The sequence below is a fragment of the Erigeron canadensis genome, chromosome 3, assembly GCF_010389155.1.
Source record: "Erigeron canadensis isolate Cc75 chromosome 3, C_canadensis_v1, whole genome shotgun sequence".
NCBI classification, from domain to species: domain Eukaryota; kingdom Viridiplantae; phylum Streptophyta; class Magnoliopsida; order Asterales; family Asteraceae; genus Erigeron; species Erigeron canadensis.
In genome coordinates, this window is record NC_057763.1 from 30,362,645 (window position 1) to 30,387,651 (window position 25,007).

General features: G+C 34.4%; 3 protein-coding genes across 3 annotated transcripts; 1 reads left to right on the forward strand and 2 right to left on the reverse strand.

Moving 5' to 3' along the window:
- Nucleotides 1–11,511: 11,511 nt before the first annotated feature.
- On the reverse strand, nucleotides 11,512–13,705 carry LOC122593270 (purple acid phosphatase 2-like). Its single transcript, XM_043765657.1, has 7 exons — nucleotides 13,506–13,705; nucleotides 13,302–13,413; nucleotides 12,993–13,222; nucleotides 12,734–12,872; nucleotides 12,420–12,640; nucleotides 12,192–12,313; nucleotides 11,512–11,856 (listed from the first exon to the last, which is right to left on the reverse strand). The coding sequence occupies exons 1-7, from the start codon at nucleotides 13,647–13,649 to the stop codon at nucleotides 11,661–11,663; spliced, it is 1,164 nt and encodes a 387-aa protein (XP_043621592.1). The 5' UTR covers nucleotides 13,650–13,705; the 3' UTR covers nucleotides 11,512–11,660.
- A 3,386-nt stretch (nucleotides 13,706–17,091) lies between these two features.
- Nucleotides 17,092–19,779, forward strand: LOC122593476 (probable E3 ubiquitin-protein ligase RNF217). The gene is made up of 2 exons (XM_043765891.1): nucleotides 17,092–17,899; nucleotides 19,336–19,779. Exons 1-2 carry the CDS (start codon nucleotides 17,286–17,288, stop codon nucleotides 19,502–19,504), a joined length of 783 nt encoding a protein of 260 aa, XP_043621826.1. The 5' UTR covers nucleotides 17,092–17,285; the 3' UTR covers nucleotides 19,505–19,779.
- Nucleotides 19,780–20,740: 961 nt separating this feature from the next.
- LOC122594513 (sugar carrier protein C-like) lies at nucleotides 20,741–22,700 on the reverse strand. Its single transcript, XM_043766959.1, has 3 exons — nucleotides 22,224–22,700; nucleotides 21,390–22,025; nucleotides 20,741–21,247 (listed from the first exon to the last, which is right to left on the reverse strand). Exons 1-3 carry the CDS (start codon nucleotides 22,698–22,700, stop codon nucleotides 20,801–20,803), a joined length of 1,560 nt encoding a protein of 519 aa, XP_043622894.1. The 3' UTR covers nucleotides 20,741–20,800.
- Between the last annotated feature and the right edge of the window lie 2,307 nt (nucleotides 22,701–25,007).

The window sequence follows — 25,007 nt, forward strand, 5'->3', positions numbered from 1 at the left end:
AAGACATTTTAGACATTTTAAAATTTAAAATTTAAGACATAACTCAAAATGTCTTATAATAATATATCAAAAATGTAGTGCAGATATACAGCCTAAAGAATACGTACGAGTATAATATAGAACTAGTTAATCAGCCCGGCTTCAACCCAGACATTTTTAATAAAATTTTAAAAGTAATAAAAATTTAAAAAAATTTATATAACCTTTGTTATTGATATATTATATCTCGGCTTGAAGATATTAAATTGATTAACACAATAACTATATCTATTAGTATCTATTGCATTAATACAATATAACAAGACATTTATGATTTATGATATTATATAAAAAAGTATTATTTTGTTTTCCTATTAAAAGAATAAATTTGTAGACATCATAAATAAAATAAAAAACATTTTGAAAATATTTAATGGGCTATTTATTATTAAAATTTTATTAATTAGATATGACATCATAAATAAAATAAAAACATTTTAAAAAAAATTGTAAACATGCCACATCATAATTGTTTCTAAAAATAGTTTAAAAAACAATCCTTCTTTATTATATACAAAGATAACAAAAAGATATCAAAATGAAATGAAATTTAAATTTAAGGACTCTCATTTTAAAAAAAATCCAAAAAATAAAATTGACCTATTGCAAGGACATTATGTACTCGTAACAAGTATTCTTCAAAATCAAATTTTCAAAATTAAATTTTGAAACCTCGTCATAGAGTAATGTAACGATTAATTGACATTGTAATTGTATAATATTACCGCATTGTAGGTTTACATGTTGTATTTATGCTTTTGATAAGAACCGACATGCCCCCCCCCCCCCCCCCCCCCCCCCCCCCCCCTTTTTTCTAATCTAAGCATAAATTTAATCAAGGTATCGAGGACCCTTTGCACTCGAATCCTATGACCACCACCGAGTGTATTTAGCCTAACCAATATCTCAAATTCGTTCGTGCGGAAGTCACACTATGTAATTAAGTTGGATAAATTCATCGTTTATAGATAGATATTCATGCATGCATATGTTTCATTTCATAAGTTTTTCTTTACCTTTTCCTGTTTTGGTATGAATTTTTTTCTCTTCTCAAGCAAGGTAGAATATTCACTATGTTGATTTGGTAAGACATATTCGAAGATTTCCATTTGCTTTAGGAGCAAATAAACTCCATATTAGACCTTGGTATATCTTACATTCTTACCTCATGCTTCTTATAGCCAAAAGGTATCTAAGAATATATAAATACCGGATGACATGTATATTAAGATTTAAGGCCATATATATAGAAGTTCTCCAACCTCCAACAATATGCTACTTTAATTATCTTTATGAAACATCATTAAAATCTAATTGAATTAATTGACCAACCACTAAAAATTTTATTTTTATTTTGAACAAAAATTTCTAAAATACTTTTGTAAGATCCATATTTTGAACTAAAAGCCCTAATATTGGTAGCATAACAAATGATACATCTATTAAATGTATGTAGAATTGGTTTATGCGATATGTTAGAGAACTTTGTACATTATGATTATGATAAATGAATAAAAAGTAATGGTGCTGTTATCATTTTCCTTATAAAAACGGAGACCTAAAACTGCAGCTTAAAGCCGATGCATACTGGCAAAAGCTTTTTGGAGCTTATTGGCTGTCAGCTCAGCGTCACATCATCTAGGACTCTTTCAGTACTCTCACTGTCTATAAGAACAACTTCTTGGAACTTAATTTTTTGTAATATCATCAATTATTTTATAATTTCTTTTTATAATTTAAACACAAATTGAAATACACATTTTAGTTATTAATTAAACTATCACATTAAAATATAAAAATATTACAACACCTAAAAACACATATTAAGATTCTAACTACAATACTTTAAAAAACTACAAATCTTAAAAAGTAAAAACAATAAAAAAAAATATTACACTGGTCTAATGAAACGTCCATGAGCATCGTAGGCATATGGGTTTTACCCCGTGGACACCCGACTTCAGATATCGATCGTTTTGTCTTTGCCACATTTCGGCGTGATAAATCACGTCTCCCAATGAGAAGTGTGCATCATAAACATCACCGATTATGATGTTTATCTTGCTGAGCTTGTTTTGCAGATAGCTCAGATAAAGGTTTTCAGGGGTGGTAGGTCTCTACCTCGGCGCTCGAATCGTGTCTATTTCTAGCTTGCTTCCATCCATCCTTTTGCGCCACTAGTCTTCTCATCACTGCCGATAACTCGCCTTTGGAGTTGGAGTCGTTTAGCATGTGAACCTACATCTGGTCTTTCACATCGAAAAATGTCAGTTATGGCAGTCATTAGGTTGGGTGAATTAAGTATTTGAAGATGATAGTTATAGTAAATAGTAATGATAGTGGAAAAATAAAAATGAGATGATTTGAGATAAGATGATTGTGAGTTAAAATGAAAATGAGATGTTTGTTTAAATAAAAAAAAGTAGTTAAAAAATTTAAAAAATAATAATTGAATTTCTGTATTTGTTGCCTCCGGTCCCACAAATCAGCGTCCATCAACTTCTTGGTGGAGAAGTTTTGGACGGATGCAGCCCGAAGACGCTTGCTGCCATTAACGTCTTGCGTCCAAGAGCCATGGGATGCACCCATGGACGCTCTATGAACACCGGCCTAATAAGCTAGAGTTTAAAATTGATAGATTAACATTTAATTTTGAAAAAAATTCATTACATCACCATGTGGTTAGCAATTTTATCATTTTTTGCCTCTATGCATTTTATTTATTATTACATCACCTTGTGGCGACATTTTGCTTCATTACACACCCCTCCCTTTCGTGGACATTAGTGTCACTCCATTAACCCCTTCATGTGCAATGCACATGAGGGTAATTTCGTCCTTTTACCTCCAAAACACTTGTTTTCTTCTCTTTTTTTCTTTTCAAGATCCAATCACTCATATATACAGATTCCATTGATCTATACATATATAGATGCAAATTATATCCAAAATAACCCATCGATCTATACATATATAGATGCAAATTAGATCCAACTATCACCTCTCTATTTCATACATATACAAATTAATCACACATACAAAATAGGTACATAAAATACAAAATCCATTACATATTGATACAAATTTTACCACTTAAAATACAAAAAATGTTAGATTTAAACAAAACCCATTACAAATCTAAAAAAAAAAAAAATACTTCAAAATTTATATAAGAAACAATTACATTTCAAGGTCTACAAAAAGAATGCGGAGATGGAAACAAACAAAATACCTTTAAACAAAATACCAAAAAACAAACCCCATCAAGACACTCATTCTATCATCTGGAGCACCACGACTCCTCTTTCTCTATCTTTTTTATTGTGGAGTCACGAAATACCACCATACGAACCACCACACCACTGTTTGGTAATGATTACGAGGCTAAACAAACAAGAAAATACACATCAAACCATTGTTGAAACTGATGTGTATATATATTTTCATAACTATCTATAAATAATATTTGAAAATGAATTTGGTTGAAATTGATATAGTAATATGAGAGAATGGAAACATAGGTTTCTCAAAATGAATTTGGTTGAAATTGAAGGCTTGCATTGAACCCAAAATTTCCATTCAAGGAAGAACATACATATACATCTTTTGGACTCACCGAATCGTAAAGTGAAGTTAAAAACATGACCCATTTCATATATCCCTACTACTTTCCTTCACAATTTCACACCATCTTCCCCTGCCTGTAGTTCCCATCATCTCGAACCCCATAAACCCCTCAAGTTTTCACCTTTTTTGTGAGTATTTTTCTAATGGGAAACACAAATCAAACCCAACAAAACCCAGTAACAATTCATCAAAATAATGAAGAGCTATCAAATTTTACTTGTGTTAGAAATAAATCATGATTCAGCAAGAAGATTTGCCAGCAAGAAAAGGATTAGCACGAATTGAATACCTTTGATTTGTTTCCAAAATTAGAAGATCTTTCTCTTGTATAAATAGACGTATTGGCTCAATGTATTATTAATTAAGATAAAAACATTAATAAAAATATCTGTTCGTTTCATATTGCTTGACATGGTATCAAAGAAGGACGACCCTGCCTTCATCATCTACCTCTAATTTCTTAAAACCCAAAACACCTAAAACCGAAGCCAAGCCACCATGGTTGATGAAGCCGGCGGCAGTGGTTCCGATTTGGCATTACAACTGATCAATCTGTTACAAAACAACACAAATCAACAATCACAAAATCCCAAATTATCAGACAACCTTCAGATAAATCTGAAGCTGACAAGTCAAAATTACGCTTTATGGACTCGATGATCCGAGTCGCCATAGGCGGCAAATCAAAAACCTATTAAATCATTTAACCGAAAATCCACCAACAAAATCATCAACAGAAAGATATGAAGAATGGGAGCAGGAAGACCTGATTGTCTTTTCATGGCTTATCCAGAATATTGAACCAACCTTGGCTGGGAATCTGACCGAGTTCTCCACGTCAAAAGAACTTTGGGATGCCTTGGCAACCACATATAGCAGTGGCACGGACAAGTTACAGGCCTTTAATCTGCACGTTAGGCAAATGAACTCAAACAAAATGATAAATCCCTTGAGGATTTCTGGATTTCACTCCAAGGTGTATGGGGTGAATTGACCGTATAGACCCAAATCCAATGAAGTGTCCCGATGATATCAAATATAAACAAAACTCAGATTGGAACAGAAATTGTTCCAATTTTTAAATGGGATTGACCGGAAGTTTGAATCGGTAAAACGAGAGATACTTCGGGTCGACCCGCTTACTACCGTCGAATCCGCGTATGCAACCATTCGCAAAGAAGCCGCTCACCAAAACATTTGGGAGCAACTAACAAAGAAAGCGAAGGTATTGCCACCGATTAATCGCCGGAAAACCCGACGGCATAGGATGGCAACCAAAGGTTTTCGAAGGCTCGACGGCAAGAAAAAATTCGTCACAAAAGAGGACAAATCCAATCTTAAATGTGATGAATGCGGCATGAATGGGCATACCAAAGATAAGTGTTTCGAACTCATCGGTTATCCCGATTGGTGGACCGAATATCATCGATCCGCAGGAAAAAAGGGTGTTTCAAAGTCCCTTCCCTCTCCTACCACCAATACCAGCAGCTCCATCACCACCAAATAAATAATGATCGGCATTTAAAGGCGGATCGGGGGGACAGCAGCAGCGGCGGTGGCCGGAGATAATGGGGGAGAAGTTTTTTTTTCAGTAGCAGGTAATGAAAGACAAGGGAAGTTCCAAAAATAAAACATTTCCTTATTTCTCAAAACCTAAAACGTATCCTTTTTTTCCTTTGTATTCGGACCGACTCAAAACTGGGCCCAAAAGACGTGGGCTTGTTAATCAAGCTAAAGTATGGAGCCCGTATATATCTTATGGATCCGCATATATGGCCCAAAACCAGCATAAAGATCCAATGGGCGTGGATTTTTGATTGTGGGGCCACCGACACAATGACATACGAGATCTCTGATTTTTCAAAATTCTCGACACCTAGGAGGACTCACATCGAAGCTGCAAATAAACAAAAAATGGATGTAAAGACCGGAGGAACCATTGAAATTTCTCCAAACATTAAATTGCCAAATTGTCTTCATGTTCCTTCTTTGTCACATAAACTTTTATCCATAAGCCATGTGACAAAAGAGTTAAATTGCTCTGTACTTATGCATCCAACTTTTTGTTTGTTACAGGATATCAGGACGGGACAGATCATTGGGCGTGGCACTGAAAAAGATGGACTGTACTATGTTGATGAAGTGACTCCTAGTGGAAGTGTAATGCTGGCTCATGAAACTAGTGAAAGAGAAGCCTGGTTATGGCACAGAAGACTGGGACATCCTTCAGTTAGTTATTTACATACCTTATTTCCTAAACTTTTTCCGTTGAATAAGTCAATTTCTTGTGAAACTTGCATTCTTGCTAAAAGTCATAGACAAACCTATAACCCGAGCAATACTAGAACTCAAGTTCCTTTTTCATTGATTCATTCTGATGTGTGGGGCCCTGCCCCAGTTCCTGGGGGTCAAAATTTCCGGTATTATGTTATATTTGTCGATGATTGTACCAGGATGACTTAGATTTATTTTCTAAAAAATAAGTCCGACGTTTATGATAGGTTTACTGTTTTCTATGCTATGATTCAAAACCAATTTCAACAGTCAATTAAAGTTGTAAGATCAGATAATGGTGGAGAATATGTAAATTCACAACTGAACCTATTTTTCCAATCAAAAGGAATAATACATCAAACCACATGTCCACACACCCCAGAACAGAATGGTGTTGCCGAACGAAAAAACAGGTTTTTATTAGAAATGACTAGAGCTCTAATAATTGAATCACATGTTCCAAAATATTTTTGGCCGGAAGCTTTAGCCACAGCCACCTACCTGATTAAACGACTCCCAACCAAAATCCTCAAAATGAAAACTCCTCTAAAAACCTTAAATGAACACAATCCACTCCCACCAACACTTACTCTTCCACCTAAGGTGTTTGGATGTACTGTGTTTGTTCATATTCCAAAAACTTTTCGTGATAAGCTTGATCCATGTGCGGAAAAGTGTGTTTTTGTGGGTTATGGGGTCACTCAGAAAGGTTATAGGTGTTATAATCCAAAAACTCGTCGTATGTTCACTACGATGAATTGTGATTTTCTGGAAACTAAGTTCTTCTACTCCCTACCACACAGTGGTCAGGGGGAGGAACAACAAGACACACTGTGCTGGCTGGGATATTCTTCAGAAGTAGGCTCCCAAAATCACACAGTTGATTCTATCTCCACAGTTGAAGAACCGTGTTCGGTTGACGAAGAACAGTTCCCTCAAGACATCAGTGTCACCGAAAATGTGAATCCTAACCTGACATCCGGGGTATGTAATCCTTCTACTGAAACTACTGATATTCCAGAGTCTCTAAATGAAAGTATGCAGGAAAATGAGGAACATACTGAACAAGTTGATACAGAGATACCCGAAAGATATGTACTCCCAGCAAGATCAACCAGAGGAATTCCTGCAAAGCGTTATTCTCCAGAAAGAACCTCCAGAGGATCCAAGTACTCTATGGCAAACGTAGCAAGAGGATATCTGTCTAAAGAAGCAAAGGTTTTTTTAGCAAACTTATATATAGAAGAAATTCCATCAAATGTAGATCAAGCTTTGAAGGTGCAAAAATGGAAAGATGCTATGAATGTTGAGATGGATGCACTAATTAAAAATGAAACATGGGACAAATGTATTTTGCCTCAAGGGAAGAAACCAGTAGGATGCCGGTGGGTTTATACAGTGAAGTACAAACCAGATGGTGAAGATGGTGAAGTCGAGAGATATAAAGCCCGATTGGTTGCAAAAGGATATACTCAAACATATGGAGTCGATTATTCTGAGACATTCTCTCCTGTTGCAAAACTAGATACAATAAGGGTTTTATTCTCTATAGCAGCAAATCAAGGTTGGCCTCTTCATCAGTTTGACGTAAAAAATGCATTTTTACACGGAGAACTGAGAGAGGAAGTATATATGGACCCTCCACCTGGATTCTCTCAAGACTTTAAGTATGGAGAAGTTTGTAAGTTAAAGAGATCGTTGTATGGATTGAAGCAATCACCAAGAGCATGGTTTGGAAGGTTCACACTGGCAATGAAAAAATATGGGTACAAACAAAGTAATTTGATCACACCTTGTTCCTTAGTTGTGAGGAAAGTCGTATAACATGCTTAATAATTTATGTTGACGACATGATTATCACTGGTAATGATGAAAATGAAATCAAGAAGCTTAAAGAAAGTCTATATGGAGAATTTGAAATGAAGGATTTGGGGGATTTAAAGTATTTCCTTGGAATCGAAGTGTTGAGATCACAACAAGGGATATTCATTTGTCAGAAGAAGTATATATTGGACTTCCTAGCAGAGACCGGCATGATTGATTGTAAACCAGCAGATACACCCATGATCGTTAATCAAAAGTTGATTATGAAGACAGATGATAAGACTGCTGATAAAGGTCAATATCAACGGATAGTAGGGAAGCTAATTTATTTGGCTCATACTCGTCCAGATATAGCCTATGCTGTTGGAATAATAAGCCAGTTCATGCACCAACCACAAGAAGAACACATGAATGCAGCTTTAAGGATTATTAGATATCTCAAAGGAACCTCTGATCATGGAGTACTATTTAAAGCAAATGGCCATCTTAATATCCAGATATATATAGATGCTGACTGGGCTGGCGACAAAGGAAACAGAAGGTCAACTTCAGGATATTTCTCCTTGGTGGGTGGTAATCTAGTCACATGGAAAAGTAAAAAACAGAAAGTTGTTTCTCTGTCAAGTGCTGAAGCTGAGTTTCGGAGAATAGCTAAGGGATTAGCAGAAGCCTTATGGCTTAAGAAACTTGTGACAGAATTAGGATTCACTCCTAAAAAAAGTATTCAGATTTTAAGTGACAATGAAGCAGCTATCCAAATAATAGAGAATCCCGTACAACATGACAGGACTAAGCATGTGGAAGTTGATCGGCATTTCATAAAAGAAAAACTTGAAGATGGAATTATTAAATTGCCGTTTGTCCGGTCTGAAGATCAACTAGCTGATATTTTGACAAAAGCAGTAGGAACAGCTATTTTCAATAAGTGCCTGAGCAAGTTGAATTTTGGAAGTCCCACTATTCAACTTGAGGGGGAGTATTAGAAATAAATCATGATTCAGCAAGAAGATTTGCCAGCAAGAAAAGGATTAGCACGAATTGAATACCTTTGATTTGTTTCCAAAATTAGAAGATCTTTCTCTTGTATAAATAGACGTATTGGCTCAATGTATTATTAATTAAGATAAAAACATTAATAAAAATATCTGTTCGTTTCATATTGCTTGACAGTGAGATATGTATAGAGCCGGTAACAAGCCCAAACACAAAATTTAACAATAATAACAAATGTATGCATCCATTTTGTACTGAATGTATGATCAAGTACATACAAGTGAAGCTAGATGAAAATGTGTCTGATATCAAATGCCCAGCTTTAACTTGTGATCATTGTTTAGAGCCAAAATCGATCAAAAGTTGTTTGATAAATGGTGTGATGTGTTGTGTTGTGTAAGTCTGCTTTGTTGAGTTTTGAAGGGGTGTATTGTCCTAACAGGGAATGTTCAGCTTTGGTTGTAAACGAGTGTGGTGGTGGTGATAATTTGAAGAGATGTGTTTGTCTTCATTGTAAGAAACCGTTTTGTTATCGGTGTAAAGTTGCTTGGCATGCTGGGTATACATGTGAAGAGACTGGGGAGATAACGGATGCTAACGATATCGCGTTTGGTGTTCTTTCTGAAAGTAAAAAGTGGATGCGGTGTCCTGTTTGTAGACATTTTGTTGAACGTCTTGGTGGTTGCTCCATTGTTCGTTGCAGGTAGCTGGTTTAATTACATTCGTTTGTTTTGATTATAGTTTTGGTATGATTGCGTTATTTAATTTGGATTGTGCTAAACCTTACCCTGCGCAAAGGTATAGAGGCTCCTCAAAAGTAGCGCCGGCCTAGGGTTTTATCCATAAAAAAATTTCTGTGACGACTTTACCAAAGAAGAGAAACCAGAATCTCTTAGATCTAGATCTCTATTCTCTAGAGACTAGAGAGACTCAACCTTTTTGACATTTAGGTGCACCAAAAAATCTAGTACACCAATGATGCACTAGAAACGTGTTACCACATTAATCCTTCTACACTTTCTTTTATGTGGATTTAGTGTATTTGTTTTCTAGTTTTAGATAGACTAGAATGTGGGTATTGGTATAGTAATATGAGAGAAGGTAACTCATTAAATTCGCCAAAACATTAATCTTAGATTTCTGGAAAGTGGTATTCTTATTTAATTAGTTTGGTTATACTTGAGGTTGAAATAATAATTAATAGGAAACTTTGCAGCATATGTTGTTTCTTGATTTGAAAATCGAGAATGAAATATGAAGTTTAATTGCATTGGGAATTTTAAGCTAACAAAACAGTAGTTAGCATCTCCACATCTAGACTTGAAGTTTTACATAATTATGTGGTATATGCTGTATTGTAAAGTTCAAAATAATGATAATGTTGATTTGATTCTTTAGTTTTTTTTTTTTTTTTTTTTTTTTTTTTTGTGTGTGTGTTTTCTTTGTGAAAAACTGAACTTAAGATTTTGAACTGAACTTGGTATAGGTGTGGCATTGAATTTTGTTACAAGTGTGGGAAAAAGGTCGATCATGATCATCGGTGCAACTTAAAGGAAAATATGGCCGATCATCATCGGCGGGAAAATATGGCCGATCATCATCGGTGCACCTGTTGGGGAGCTCCTCTTTGGTGTAGCTTGTTGACTATTTGCATTTGCATTTGCATTGTGCCAGCTTATATTCTTGTTTCTAGGTCGAATGGCCATTGCATTGACCATGATGATTATATGGGATACTCCTATAATAGCTCCTTTAATTATTGTTATTAATGTAAATGTAAGGCAAAAAGGCCGGAATGATTAGTTTAGCTCTATATGCGTGTGATATAGGTTGGGAAGGAGCTAAATTTGGACTTATATATCTAGTAGAATAAGTCTCTAAACCCCCTTCTCTATGTAAAGAGTGCAAGTGAGGTTAAGTATGGTGTGGATTTTATATAATAATCTTAGTTTACTATTTTGCCATATTCTTGTTTTGCCTGTTGTTTATGTTGTCTGGTTGTGTTCATTTTGCTGTTTTTATCTGATTAGTTGTTTTCAACTCAATTACTTATACATGGGTTGATTAGGTCTCCTTTAATCTCTAATGCATCAAATGGGTAAAAACTGAAGGATGTATTTAGCAACAAATTATAAGATGAAGTTACATTCATGCTTGCATGGGTTTCAACTTTCATTTCATAAGTTTTACTTTTACTTTTTCCTGTTTTGGTATGGATATAATCTTCTTTTCTCAAGCAAGGTAAAATTCACTATTTTTTTTTTTTAACATTCGATGTGATATTAACAACCAAGAAACTAGCAAGATGCTAGTTGAAAGTACAAAAGCGGGTTACATGTATAAAAATACAAAACAGATCGAGTTAAAAATTAAATCTAGACCACTTTGACCATTCAATTCAGATTGAGTAAAATTCACTATCTTGATTTGGCAAGACTTATCTTCGAGGATTTCCATTTGCTTTAGGAGCATTGAACTCCTTACTAGACCTTGGTATCTTACCTCATACTGTACTTTTTATAGCCAAAATTTATCTAAGGATATTAAATTAAATAAAGGCCAATAGTGCATATATATATAGAGAGGTTAAGACTTTGATTACATACCCCTGGGGTATGTCATATTTTGTACTCTTTACACCATTACATTTTCTTGTGGGTTAACGGAAAGTCGGAAACCCACAAAACCTAACCCCCCCCCCCCCCCCCCAACCCAAGGTTTAAAGATTTTTTGGTCTACGACCGGAAAATAAAGTAATGTGAAAATTGAACAATTTCATTAAAGCTAGTATTACACAAAAGTTATACATGTGGTGTACTGGTGTATCAATTCATGAATTAAACACTGAACTCTCAATTGTTTATTTGCTTAGAAATCTGAGAGATGATGTTATAGGATTGAGGTTAAGTTTGGATCATGGATTCATTCTTTGGGTACCAATATCTGTTGAAAAACGTCATAGAATCTGATTTAACTGCATATCCATCAGCATTTCGATGCCAACTATAATAAGCATGTGTTCGATTTTTGATCTCTATTGTCGCGTGACCAAAACTCGCTTCTCTGAATGCTGAATATTTTGGTTGTGGCTCTGTCATGCTGCATATACAAAAAACAAATGTTATAAATTATTTCTCATATCTCATCTCCCTCATTCTTCATTTTTGTTTAGAAGGTGATATGTTGAAAACAAAATTTGTCCATACACGACACGCATTAGAAACATGCTTAAAAATCTAATACTGACATATGATATGATCAGAGGATCGGTGACTAAGTTTCAGAGAAAAAAATTGCATAAGTTATTGTTTTTCTCTCTTTGAAACTCAACCATTGATCATGTTAGCACTAAATTTGTATGCATATTTGTAGGCCTACTAAATTAATCATGTATTTTTTAGTAAAATAACTATGTTTTGAAGAGAGAGCCTTACAGGGTTGCCAAGCCTTCAATGTTGCCTCCATCCCCAATAGTGATGTAAACAGGGGCATTTTGGTCATGGACAGGAGTGCATTCCCCATTCACAATGTTATATGCAATGTTTGATATACGCTCCTACATAATCATATGATAATCGAATAATGATTTAAGACATTTGTATTGGAAATAAAGAGTTGGTAATAGGATTAACACTTGGCCTGTGTAATACTACCCAACTTACCGAGCGTTCATAAGCATGAACATGACCTGCAAACACAACATCAACCTTGTGCTCAACAAACCATGGCTCAAACATAACGCGCATGGTCTCGCCTTCCATGTAATGGTACGTGTTGCTATTGTACCAAGGTGAATGCATAAGAACAATCAACCATGGTGTTTCACTTCTATTAACCTTTGGTAGCTCATCCATAAGCCACATATATTGAGGAGTGTATGTTCCTACACCACATTAACCCGATTTTAGTACCTTATATATCACATTTTAGCATAAGAAAAATATTCTGGGAACGGTAACAATGATACAAGTCTTACCATATGCTGAATAGGAAGACAATACAATGATATGTGCTGATGCTCTCTTTATTGAGTACCAAAGGGGTTCTGTGCTATTTGATGCTTCAAAGGGGATGCTATATCGGTGAAGAAAAGGCTTAAATGGTACCTTTTCACCCTGCATTCAGACCGTGAAAAGTTCAGTGAATGTTTTTGCCACACATAATGAAAAGCTATGATCTAGAACACCAATAATCTCTAAGGGAGTTTTAGTCTTTATTTAAGATGTTTTACTTACAAAGGAAGGACCATAATCGAGTTCATGATTTCCAGCAGTCCAAATCCAAGGTTGATAAGCAACACTCCTTTCAACGAACCTGCCCCAACTATCCCACCTACGATTATCATGGTATGTATAATGATCGGCATAAGACAAGTCACCAACATACAACACTGTCTCCCCTTTCACCGGGTTCATTTCATAATGTGTAAGCGTAGTATTGGAATCATACGTTTGACCCAGATCCCCTGCAGAAGTCGACCTGATTAAACAAGTAATGTTTTATTTTACAAAACACAAACGAAAAAAATTACTTTCTCAACATACCGATTATCCCAAAGGTATAGGGCACATCAGGGCCGATCTCAGGGGGGGTTACAAACCAAAATGTCCTAGTAGTATGACCAATTCCAACTTCATAGTAGTACGTCGTATTAAACTGTTATAAAGTTATTAAGAATAATTTTTTAACAAATTAAAACAGCAAGAACAAAACAGATGGACATATGTTTTGACGGTTTGAAACTTGACCTCTAAGCTCTCAAGGGTGCAATGATGAATGTAACCAGAAGTGTAATTGTAGTACTTGTAACTTGAATATTGGCCTACAGCTTGGTCCTTTTGGGTGCTGTTTTGAGGCCAGTAAAGGACTGTGCTTGAACCCGGTTCATCCATTGTGACCCATGAGACTATTACAGCTTTTCCTACAAGATCTCCTTGTGTTATATGAACCTTGCAAGACACAAATGGTCAAAAAGTTAGGCCATACACCCATACTAGACCGCATAACTGGCCTTTAAACTTTAGGGCCTCATAGCATGTGTACATTATGAACAAAAAATGGCATATAATCTAGTTAAAATATCGTTATTCACCAAGTTGAAAAAACAAACATATAGTATAGTACTATTACCTGTTGGGGGGCATTATAGCCAGGAGGGACCCTAAAGACATCACTCTCAAAGGGCATGTCCATACTATTCTTTTCATTCCTAACAAAAGTGCTTGTAATCCCTCCATTAGATAACAACAAGAAACCTCCACTATCCAATGCCAAAACCCATAAAATAGCAACAAAATAGGATTCGTAATACACCATTTCTTGAAAAATTTAAATACACAATCTGGATGTGTTTTTGTAGATTCATGAATGTGTACTTATAAGGCTTTGCTAAGTGTGTGTATGTCCAAAAACTTGGAGTATTGGCAAATGAAAACCACGATGATTTCGAAGGAAGAAGAATGTACCATTTTTCGTTTTCATTGTAGAGATTGTTCTATTTGGTTTTTTCGAATAAAGTTGAAAGAAAAATACAAATATAGCAGACACCAGTAACGTATTTTGGTAACATTCTTTGAGTCTCAGGTTACAACTAAAAATCTAAGGTTGCTTAAGTTGGGATGACGCAAAATTATAGGAAGTAATGATAAGACACCGAAGGTATTGAGATACTAATTAATGTACTAAAAAGCAAAGGTTATGACAAGACAACATTTTAGCCCATTTTTACTCTAAAGAAATGAATGACAATTATTGTTAGATACCTAGATTGATATCTAGTGACTAGTGTAGTATATTCACCTAATATTACAAAGGGCCATATCCGAAAATGTTAAACCAAATCGAGGCCCGAGACAAGAAAAAAAAAGGCCCTTAAAAGATAGTTTGATATAATCATCATAATTCAAAATTTGAAGTAACAATGAAAAGAAGTTAGCTAACAATTACAAAAAACTACATACATACAATAATTTATTTATTTTGTTTTGTGCTGAGACAAAACAAAGCTGACTACATATAACAATTGGTTTGGTTTATTTTTTGGGCCCTCTTCAATATTGGGCCTTATTGTCTCTTTTGCCTTGCCTCAAACTCTCAAAGTCGGACTGATACATTCCCCACAATGTGAACACGTACATTTAGTGATTTAACACAAAATAAGTCAAATTACATTCATCTCATAATACATATATTCACCACATACAAACCAAGTGAATCACATCTACTTAATTACGTACAAAATCCCTTCTCTATCTCTCATATAATAACACAATAACAAAGTGAATGTGAATTACCTTTCATTTTTCATCACATAAGAAATGAACCATATTTCACTCACTTATCATCCTAGAGCTCCATGATATACATGTTTTTTTCTTTTGGTTTCCAACGAACCATAAGAAGTAAATGTGATTCACTTGGTTTTTTCTACATAATATTTTTTTCTAATAGGCAAACTAATTAAGTTTTCAGTGTGTTGGTTAAAGACAAAATAAATAATTCATCCCATAATTATAAGAAATGAGACTCAACGTATGTGGATCCTTCCAAGATTTATTTAGTTTTTTAGCTTAATTTGAGAAAAGGGGGAGGTATAAGTTGATATTTAGATTAGGATTTTCTCAACTTAAAACAATTTAATAGTTAAAAAGATCTAAAAACTTTAGATTATAAGGATAACTGTAGAAAATAGAAATGAACTTTACTCGATTTCACGAAATTAGCAATATTCTTTGAAAGTTTTATTTTTTAGAAAGCATCTTTTTATTTATTAGCAGAAAAAGTATCATTTAACCTAGTAACCTGCTGACGTATCAGTTTGATTTTTAATTCACGAAATTAGAAATGAACTTTGGAAGAATTCACAGAATTAACAATGTTATTATTTTAACTAATAATAATAATACAGTGAATAATTACTTTATATTTTCAAAATAAATCTAATAGATAAATTAATATCTGATGAAACTTTTGTTCCAAAAAAAATAATATTTGATGAAACTAGGCTTATGCCCGCACAATGCGACGATGGTGAGGGTAGTGATAACAGAGGTGGTGATGGTAACAGTATTGGGGGTGGCAGTGGGGACGGTGATGGGGGCGGCGATGGTGGTGAATGTAAAAATAATTGATGTTAAAGGTGGTATTGTAGTTATTTTAAATGTTGGAGCATCTATACTGTAAATTGTTCATGAATGATATTATAGGTATATTAGCTGGAGATATTCAATTTGGTGAATAAAGGTGAAGGGTATTTTTAGTTTTTCAAAGGTCGAAAGTTTAAGGAAAAAATGATGGTTTGTTTTATTAGATAGTATAGATGAGTAAACATGTGTGTTTAAAAGAAAATAATGAGTATATTTGTTATTTAGTTTTTAGTTGGGGATATTTGTAATTTTGATTGCATATTTTGAGAAGAAAAAGAGGGTAGAATGGTCATTAATAGGCTTTAAAATAATTATTAAGGAGTAAATTTGTAATTTGGATATATATGATATTTGTTGTATTCAAAAAGGATATATATGATATTTTTAAAGTTACTTGGGTATATTTGATATTTAAGTGCTTTAAAGAGGATAAATATGAAATTCTCTTCTTTTTTTTATTATTATTAATTAAAATAATAACATTGCTAATATTGTGAATTCATCCAAAGAATTATTTAGTGATGGACTTTTAAAAATTGTAAGTTCATAAAAATTTGTCTACAACTAATAATATAATTAATAATTAAAAGGTTTTTAGTTCCATATTTTTTGTAAATTATAATTTTTTTATGGAAAAGTTAAAAAAAATTATTTAGTGATGGACTTTTAAAAATTCTAAGTTCATAAAAAATTTTCTACAACTAATAATATAATTAATAATAAAAAGTTTTTTAGCTCCATATTTTTTGATTTATAATTTAAATTATGATACATGTAAATTAAAAATTTTAGGTTAACTAAATTTTTGAAATGGTTAAGAACTAGTTAGGCCAATAGTTTTTTATTATATATAAAAATAAAGAAGATTTAGTTACAAAATTAGTTCATGTGGTTTTCCCATTTTAGCAATGGGGGTTCTTGTGGGGAGAAAAATACATAAATACCCCTACACGTGCTGCACACGTGCCCACTTAACGACCACCTTTAATGGATCCGTCAGATTTAGACCAATTTTGCAAAAAATACTCAAAATAAGGACCTTCATTGCAACGATTCTCAAATAGAAACCCCTTGTTAAAATGTACAAACCATATATCTTGCAATTAACTCTACAATTAACTCTAGAGTAAAATGCATAGACATTTTCCAACAAGATGGTCCCATTCAAACACCATCTTTTGGACTCACAGAGTCGTAAAGTGAAGCTAAAAAACATGACCAATTAAACAACCCTAAAAAAACCTCATCATTCATCTCTATTTCCCCACTAATTTCCTTCACAATTTCACACCATCTTTCTCTGTAAATACCCTGTATTTCCCATCATCTGAAACCCCCATAAAACCCCTCAAGTTTTCACCTTTTTTTGTGGGTATTTTTCTAATGGGAAATACAAATCAAACCCAACAAAACCCAGTAACAATTCATCAAAATAATGAAGAATTAACAAATTTTACTTGTGAGATATGTATAGAGCCAGTAACAAGCCCAAACACAAAATTTAACAATAATAATAAATGTATGCATCCATTTTGTACTGATTGTATGATCAAGTACATACAAGTGAAGCTAGATGAAAATGTGTCTAATATTAAATGCCCAGCTTTAAATTGTAATAATTTTTTTGACCCTTTATCTTGTAGACCAAAAATTGGGCAAAAGTTGTTTGATCAATGGTGTGATGTGTTGTGTGAGTCTGCTTTGTTGAGTTTTGATAGAATTTATTGTCCTAATAGGGATTGTTCAGCTGTTGTTGTGAATGAGTGTGGTGGTGGTACTAGTTTGAAGAGATGTGTTTGTCCTAATTGTAAGAAACCGTTTTGTTATCGGTGTAAGATTCCGTGGCATGCTGGGTATAGGTGTGAAGAGAGTGGGGAGATGAGGGATGTTAACGATATCGCGTTTGGTGTTCTTTCTGAAAGGAATCAGTGGATGAGGTGTCCTGCTTGTAGACATTGTGTTGAACTTGTTAAAGGTTGCGCCATTGTTCGTTGCAGGTAGCTCGTTTACATTCACTTGTTTTGATTATCGTGATTGTCTTATTGAATTCCGATTGTTTTAAATGTTGTATTTTGATTGATTTGGTTAAGATTGTGTATATTCGGAAAAGCCTCTTATGGAGGAAAGATACAACCTTTTTCACATTTAGGTGCGCCAATGGTGCACTAGAAGCTTGTTACCACTACAATCCTTTCTATATGTAGACTATATGTAAAACTTAGTGAAGTTGTTTTCTAGTTTTTGATAGACTTTAATGGGGGTATTGGTGGTAATATGAGTGAAGGTAGAATAGATGGGTAACTGACTAATTTTGCCAAAACAATCTTAGATTTCTGTAAAGTGGTATCTTATTTAGTTTGGTTGTGGTACAGGAAACTTGGCAGCATATGTTCTTTCTTAAATTTGAAAACCGAGAATGACATGTGGAGTTTGCATACCTAAAATTTTTCTGTAACCGGAAAAGTTTGTGTTTTGGGGAATACTAAGCTAATAAAACTGAGCTAGCGTCACTAGCATGTCCATATCGATATTAGAAGTTCTACATGATTAGGTGGAATATGCTGAATTTTGTTCATGATAATGTTGATTTAATTCTTGAGGTTTTTTTTTTTTTGTTCTTCGTGAGAAACTGTTAAGTTCTAAACTGTGACAGGAAAATGTTGGGTATTGTAGTGCTTGAATTTTCATAATTGCTCATTTTTCATATGAGATCAGACTTTTACATTTATAATCAATGTGCATGTTGACACTTTATATGTCATGGGCTATGCATTGAATGCATAGCCCATACATCTTGGCTAAATAACTAGCTAACCACATGACGAAGAAGATATGACATAAACGGGGAGTTGAGATGGTTATTATATCTTTGTGTTCTTGGTGTTTGAAATCAATACTACTTGTTATACACTTGATTAAATGATACTTCACCAACCCATCAAGATACAGATGAAAGAATCTGCATACTAATTCTTGACCAAATAGGTGGCTCACATAACGGGTCAAAATACTTAATGTTATTAATCTGCATACTTAATGTTATTTTTTATTCTTTTCTTAGTTTTGTATATGATTATTCTGTTGAATCTGATAACAGAAAACTATACTATTAATATGCATAATCTATATTGTTGAAGTAAAACAATTTATAAGGTTCTATGCATTATTCGATCACTTTCAACACACTTGACCTACTTGATCCACTAGAGATTAAGAATAAACCAAGTCGACCCATTTAACTCTTTGCAGGCCGCAGTTACCACCTCTTTGTTTATTAATCTAGAATGTTATATGACCCGACTATTTGATTCTTCAATAGCAAGCATTATATATTAGCATTGCTTTTAAGTCACAATGATCAATTTAAAACTCACATCCAAACTGAGCAATGAATTTGAACTGAGTTTATGATTTTGAACTGAACTTGGTACAGGTGTGGCATTGAGTTTTGCTACAAGTGTGGGAAAAAGGTTGATCGTCATTGGTGCAACTGTCGGAGAACTTCTACGTGTTGCATGTTCGTTTTTCACATTTGCATAGTGATTTTGGTTCTGTGGCCATTTTTTCTTCTAGGTATGGCTATATCAAGAAGGAACCGCTAATTGCATTGACCAGGATGATATGAGATATTAATATATTATAATTCCTCTTATTAATGTTAATGTAAATAACAGTAAAAAAAAAGAATGATTAGTTTAGCTCCATGTGCGTGTGATATGTGTTGGGAAGGAGCTAAATATAAACTTATGTATCTAGTAGAATAAGTCTTTAAGCCCCCTTCTCTAGTGTAAAGAGTGCAAGTGAGGTTACGAGTGGTGGATTTTTATATAATTTTAGTTCACTAGTTTTACCATATTCTTGTTCTGCCTGTTGTTAATTCCGTTTGGGCTTCTCGTTATGTTCTATTCTGCTTTTCTTATCTGATTAGTTGTTTTCTGTTGTGTTGCTCATAAGTGCTGCTAACTCCACTTCCATTGTGGTGGCATGTGGTGTAAGATATCTGCTATACTTGATGAGACCTGAGTATAAGTTATGATTTTGAACTTTATCCGACTAAGAGCTAAACTGCAAATATCAGTAAGTTGACACAAGAAGCATGAGGAAACAAACGGTCATTCAATATGAGCTTATATGTAGCAGTTAGATTGTAGGCAATGATCTTTGTTTTGTTGCCGAGATAGTGGAACCGCAGGTTTTAAGTAGTGGTTTTGGTTCCAGAACTTTAGATAGATTGTTAACGCTTTTGTGAAGGTTTTCAGAGGGTGCCAAGGTCTACTCGATAAATAGGAAAAAGTGACATAGGTATGAGATGGCATTTGTAGTGTCTCGGGTCTTGGCGTATTTGATCAAGGCGTGGGCTTGACCTTGCTCAGCAATGATCATAGATTTGGGCTGGCCTTCGGCTTGTTAAGTTGAAAAGGTCGACCTGAATGTGGTGGTTTCAACTCATTTACTATAGATGAGTTGATTCGGGCTAGTTTTATTTCTAATGCATCAAATGCTTTAAAACGGAAGGATGTATTTATCTACAAATAATATGGGTCAAAACGGTTCAACAGAAGATCAGATATTTGAGTTTAATGAGTTAATGGGCCATAACATTATGCATTAATAATAAACTTACGAGTAAAAGTATGTCATTTGAAACTTATTAAATGGTATATTATTATTAAAATTATAAAAGTACTAGTATTAAACAGTAACAATTTTAGTAATTTAAATTCTAATACTTATAAATTGCAACAAAGTAAACTGATAAAAGTACCGTAAAAACAGTAATAATCATAGTAATCTAAGATCTAAAGTACAAAGTAAAACTGCAACTAAGTAGTAAAGAAAAAGTGATGATATCTATAAAAAATCGAAATAATATCTTCCTCCTTTCTTTTATCTTGTCTTTAATTCTTTTCCAAATCCCTTTCTTCATCGTCGGCAACAAACCTTTTCCAATACCAATGTTGCTTCCAAATTCCGGACATATCTTCAATCGGAATTCCCTTTGTCTCCGGCAAAAAGAAGTAGACGAAACCCGTCATCACAAGCACCCAAAACGTAAAGAATATAAACAATCCATATCTAAAAGCACATAACATCTGGAGGAAGATTTGAGCAATCAAGAAGGTGAAGATCATGTTGACGATAACATTAACACCTTGAGCCGCGGATCTCACTTCAAGTGAGAAGATTTCACTAGGCACGAGCCAACCCAACGGACCCCAAGACCACGCGAACCCTGCAATGTATATGCATATGGCTGCAACCACAAGACCCGAATACCACCCTGGGAGCTCCCCGGGGTTTCCATTTAACCCAAACTTCAAAGCGATGGCAATAGTAATCACAACCTATAAACATTAAACATCAAGTAATTAATCGAGTATTTTATGCCGTATAACTTAATTAAAAGCTACAAATAATATATAACAATTGAACTTATATAGTAGATGGAAGTAAGTCTTTTGTTTAATTAATTAATTACGTACGTACCTGACAGAATAACATTTGAATGCCACCTTCGAGAAACCAAAACCTCCTTCCAAATTTATCAACAGTGAGAATGGAAACGATGGTTGCTACCATGTTAACGACCCCGGTGATCAGAGCGGAAACGAGGGCACCATTGTCTCCAAACCCCATTGTTTTGAACAAAACCGGTGCGTAGAACATGAACACGTTCATTCCCGTGAACTGTTGGAAGAAGGGAATCAAGATCGCAAAAGTTGCTTGTGGTCTGTACCTCCTGTCGAGAAACAGATTACGCAACGGGTTTTGATCCATCCTTTTAGATTGTTCGCATGCTGCAACTAGATCATTGAACTCTTCTTGTACGTCGTCCACCCCACGTATTTTTCGTAAGTTTTCTTTTGCCTCTTGAAGCTTTTCACGTCCGAGAAGAGAGCTTGGGGAATCCGGAACGAGAAGAGTACCGACGATGAAAGCTATAGCAGGGACGATAGCGCCACCCAAGCTCAACCGCCAGCCCCATCCCCCGTCGATACGAGCAAACCCAACATTGACGGCGTTTGCAACCAGGATTCCGATGGTGATGCTGAGTTGAAACATGACGTTGAGGGCCCCACGATGTTGGTACGGTGCTATCTCCGATAGATATAAAGGCACAGCCTACATATATTTAAAAACAAGTAAAAAAAAACGTGAGTTATTACATATACATATCAATCAATATTTAGTACTAGCTACTAACATTATTAATCTTGAGACCTTTTTTCAAATTCTAAGTAAGTAAAATAACTAGCTAGATAACAAAATTACAAACAATAATAAACGATCGTAATATGTAGTTAATTTGTTAATAGCTACCTGGTTAGCAAAACCGATACCAAGACCGAGAAGAAGACGGCCGGCATAGAGCATCCAGGTGTATTGAGCGAAGCCGTTGATGAGGGCTCCAGCGCAGAACGTAACACCGCCGCAGAGCATGGACACTTTTCGTCCGAATCTTTTGGTCAAAAATATTGCCAAAAAAGACGCGAAAAGTGCGGCCAAGTATAAGGAAGACGTGAACATGGTCAACGTGAAACTGTTGAACTTGCAATACTGGTTGCTGCTCGAATCAGAGGTATTCGACTGTTGGAGGTTTTTAGAGACTTTGGGGAAGAATTTGTCCAGGAATGGCGTCATGGACGTCACGCCCCCGGAAATTCCAATATCGTAACCAAAGATTAGACCCCCGAAAGCCGCCAGCATGGCTGCTACGCACACGTTCCATGTGAGCCTTCCCGGATATGCTTTTGATGAACTGCCGGCCGGCGGACCAGCTACAACACCACCGGCCATTATTGTTGAAGCTAGATTAATCGAATTATAGATATATTGAGTAATAACGAAACCTAAATTATTAGAAGATCGATTGAATGATAGCGAACTTTGAAACGAATTAAAATTGAGATATGATGAGTAAAAAGTCTGAAACAAGGAGGTTTGTATTTATAAAGAAAAATTACTCGTATTATAAGATCGATGTACGTACGTGTTTGCATTTTGAGTTGTAAACCAACTCCTATATATACTCCAAATTATATGTATCCCGATTAATATTGGTTTCGATATTCACTAATGAATAACCTTATCTGAATTGGATTCGTATTACAAAATCTAGCAAGCTAGCATGCGTACGCGCGTATGATTTATTTTAATTTGGGTCATTACACATTTATGAGTAGTTGGTTTTTATTCTATGACTCTTTTGCCCTCGAATTAAGATAGAAATTTATAATAAGAAATTAAACTTACTCTGGATTTTATTACTCGTATTATTTTTTAGAATGACTACTTTAATGAACACCAATAACAACAGATCTAAATAAAACGTCAAGAGATACCTACATAATTTAAAAAAAAAGAGAAACTTCTCTTAACTTGCCCAAGTTAACTTTTGATGCATAGAAACCCAATAGGATAGACTGTCCTCGAATCACTACAAGGAAGTTGGTTTTTGGCGACGACGAAAATCTCAGAGACAACACAAATATCATTCATGAAAAGCCGCTAAACGAAAAAAAATTCAAAACTTTGACTGAAAAGTCAAAATAAAGATTTCGGGATGACATTGTCGTCAACAAAGTCGTCCCAAAGTATTTTTTGATTGTTATTTTTGATTTAATATTTTAGCGAAACCGGAAAAATATTCCGTGATGCCAAATGTGGTCACAAAAGTCGTCCCCAAATATATTTCTTTTTCTTTTTTTTTATATATATTTTTCGTTTTCCTACCTAAATAAAAACTTCCCGCAATACTTTTAGAGACGACATTTTCGACGACAAACTCGTCACCAAAAACATCTTCCCAAAAAAAAAAAAAAATTTGAGTTCCCTCCATAACGAAATATTTCCCTCCAATGCTTAGGGATGACATGGTCGTTGCCAAAACATTTTTATAATTATAATATATTTTTTTCACTTTAAAAACTATATTTAAATATAAGAAAATATTAATTGTGAAATAAAATTTTATTAAGTGTATAAAACAAATTTTTTCCAAGTGTTTTCATTTATTAATACATTACATTAATTATAATTTATTAATCACTAATAAAGTATAATATTGTTTAACAATTACTAACTTTAGAAAAATATATAATTCATAGTAAGCTATGTCGGGCGGTAGGTCTATTAGACCTACATAGGTTTAAGGCCCAATAGGTATATTCAAGTGAAAAACGAAAACAAAAGACCCATTTGACCAATTTAGACATGTGGTCAACATATTAGGCCCAACAGGCCCAATGAGCCTACATCAAATAACAAACAAGTTTAAAAGTCCATTCAAGTGAATGACGAACACACATGGCCCAATATAGGCCTATATGTGATAACAAACAAAGTTAAAGGCCCAATCGCACCACATGGTGTACAAAACGAGTTTAAAGGCCCAATAAGCCCACATCAAATAACAAACGAATTTGAAGGTCTAATAGGCACACATGGCACAGTTAAATGTCGTGCATTCGGATAGTTTAGATGGGTTTACAATCAACTAGTTAAATATGAACGTGGGGTTTTGATGTGTGCGATATCTAAGTTTTAAATTTATAATTCAAAGAGCTACTAAGTCTAGATTATCACACAACTAGGCAGTGTACCCTGTCTAGTAATGGTATAATCTAAGTAAGTCCGGGTTCTTTCACAGGGACTAACTTAAGAAAATTAAAATACTAAAAATGAAACTACAGTTTTGGGGTTTCCTAGTTAACTAAAATGCCTAAGGAAATAAGAATAACAATATATGTAAAAACTAACTTTCGTTTGGTATTGATTGACATGCTTTAAAGTGTTTATGATTGAAGTTGTTGAACGACTCTTTTCACATTCAGATTCTCGTTAGATACACTAAATTAATTAGCTTGAGTGCCTTTCGACTGATCAAACCCTTTAATGAACTCCTGTTAAGGTTGCTCATTGAGCTTTAAAGACTAAGTTTGTAACTATGGCTGAAATCTTTTATGTAATTCTAAATCTTTGTTAAATTCAATAGACGCTGATTAACAACAATATATTTTTATGGTTTTTTAGATGTTCTTATGTGCCAACATATTTTCATGGTTAGCATGCAGGCTCGGATTTTTGCAGGCTAACCCGTAACCC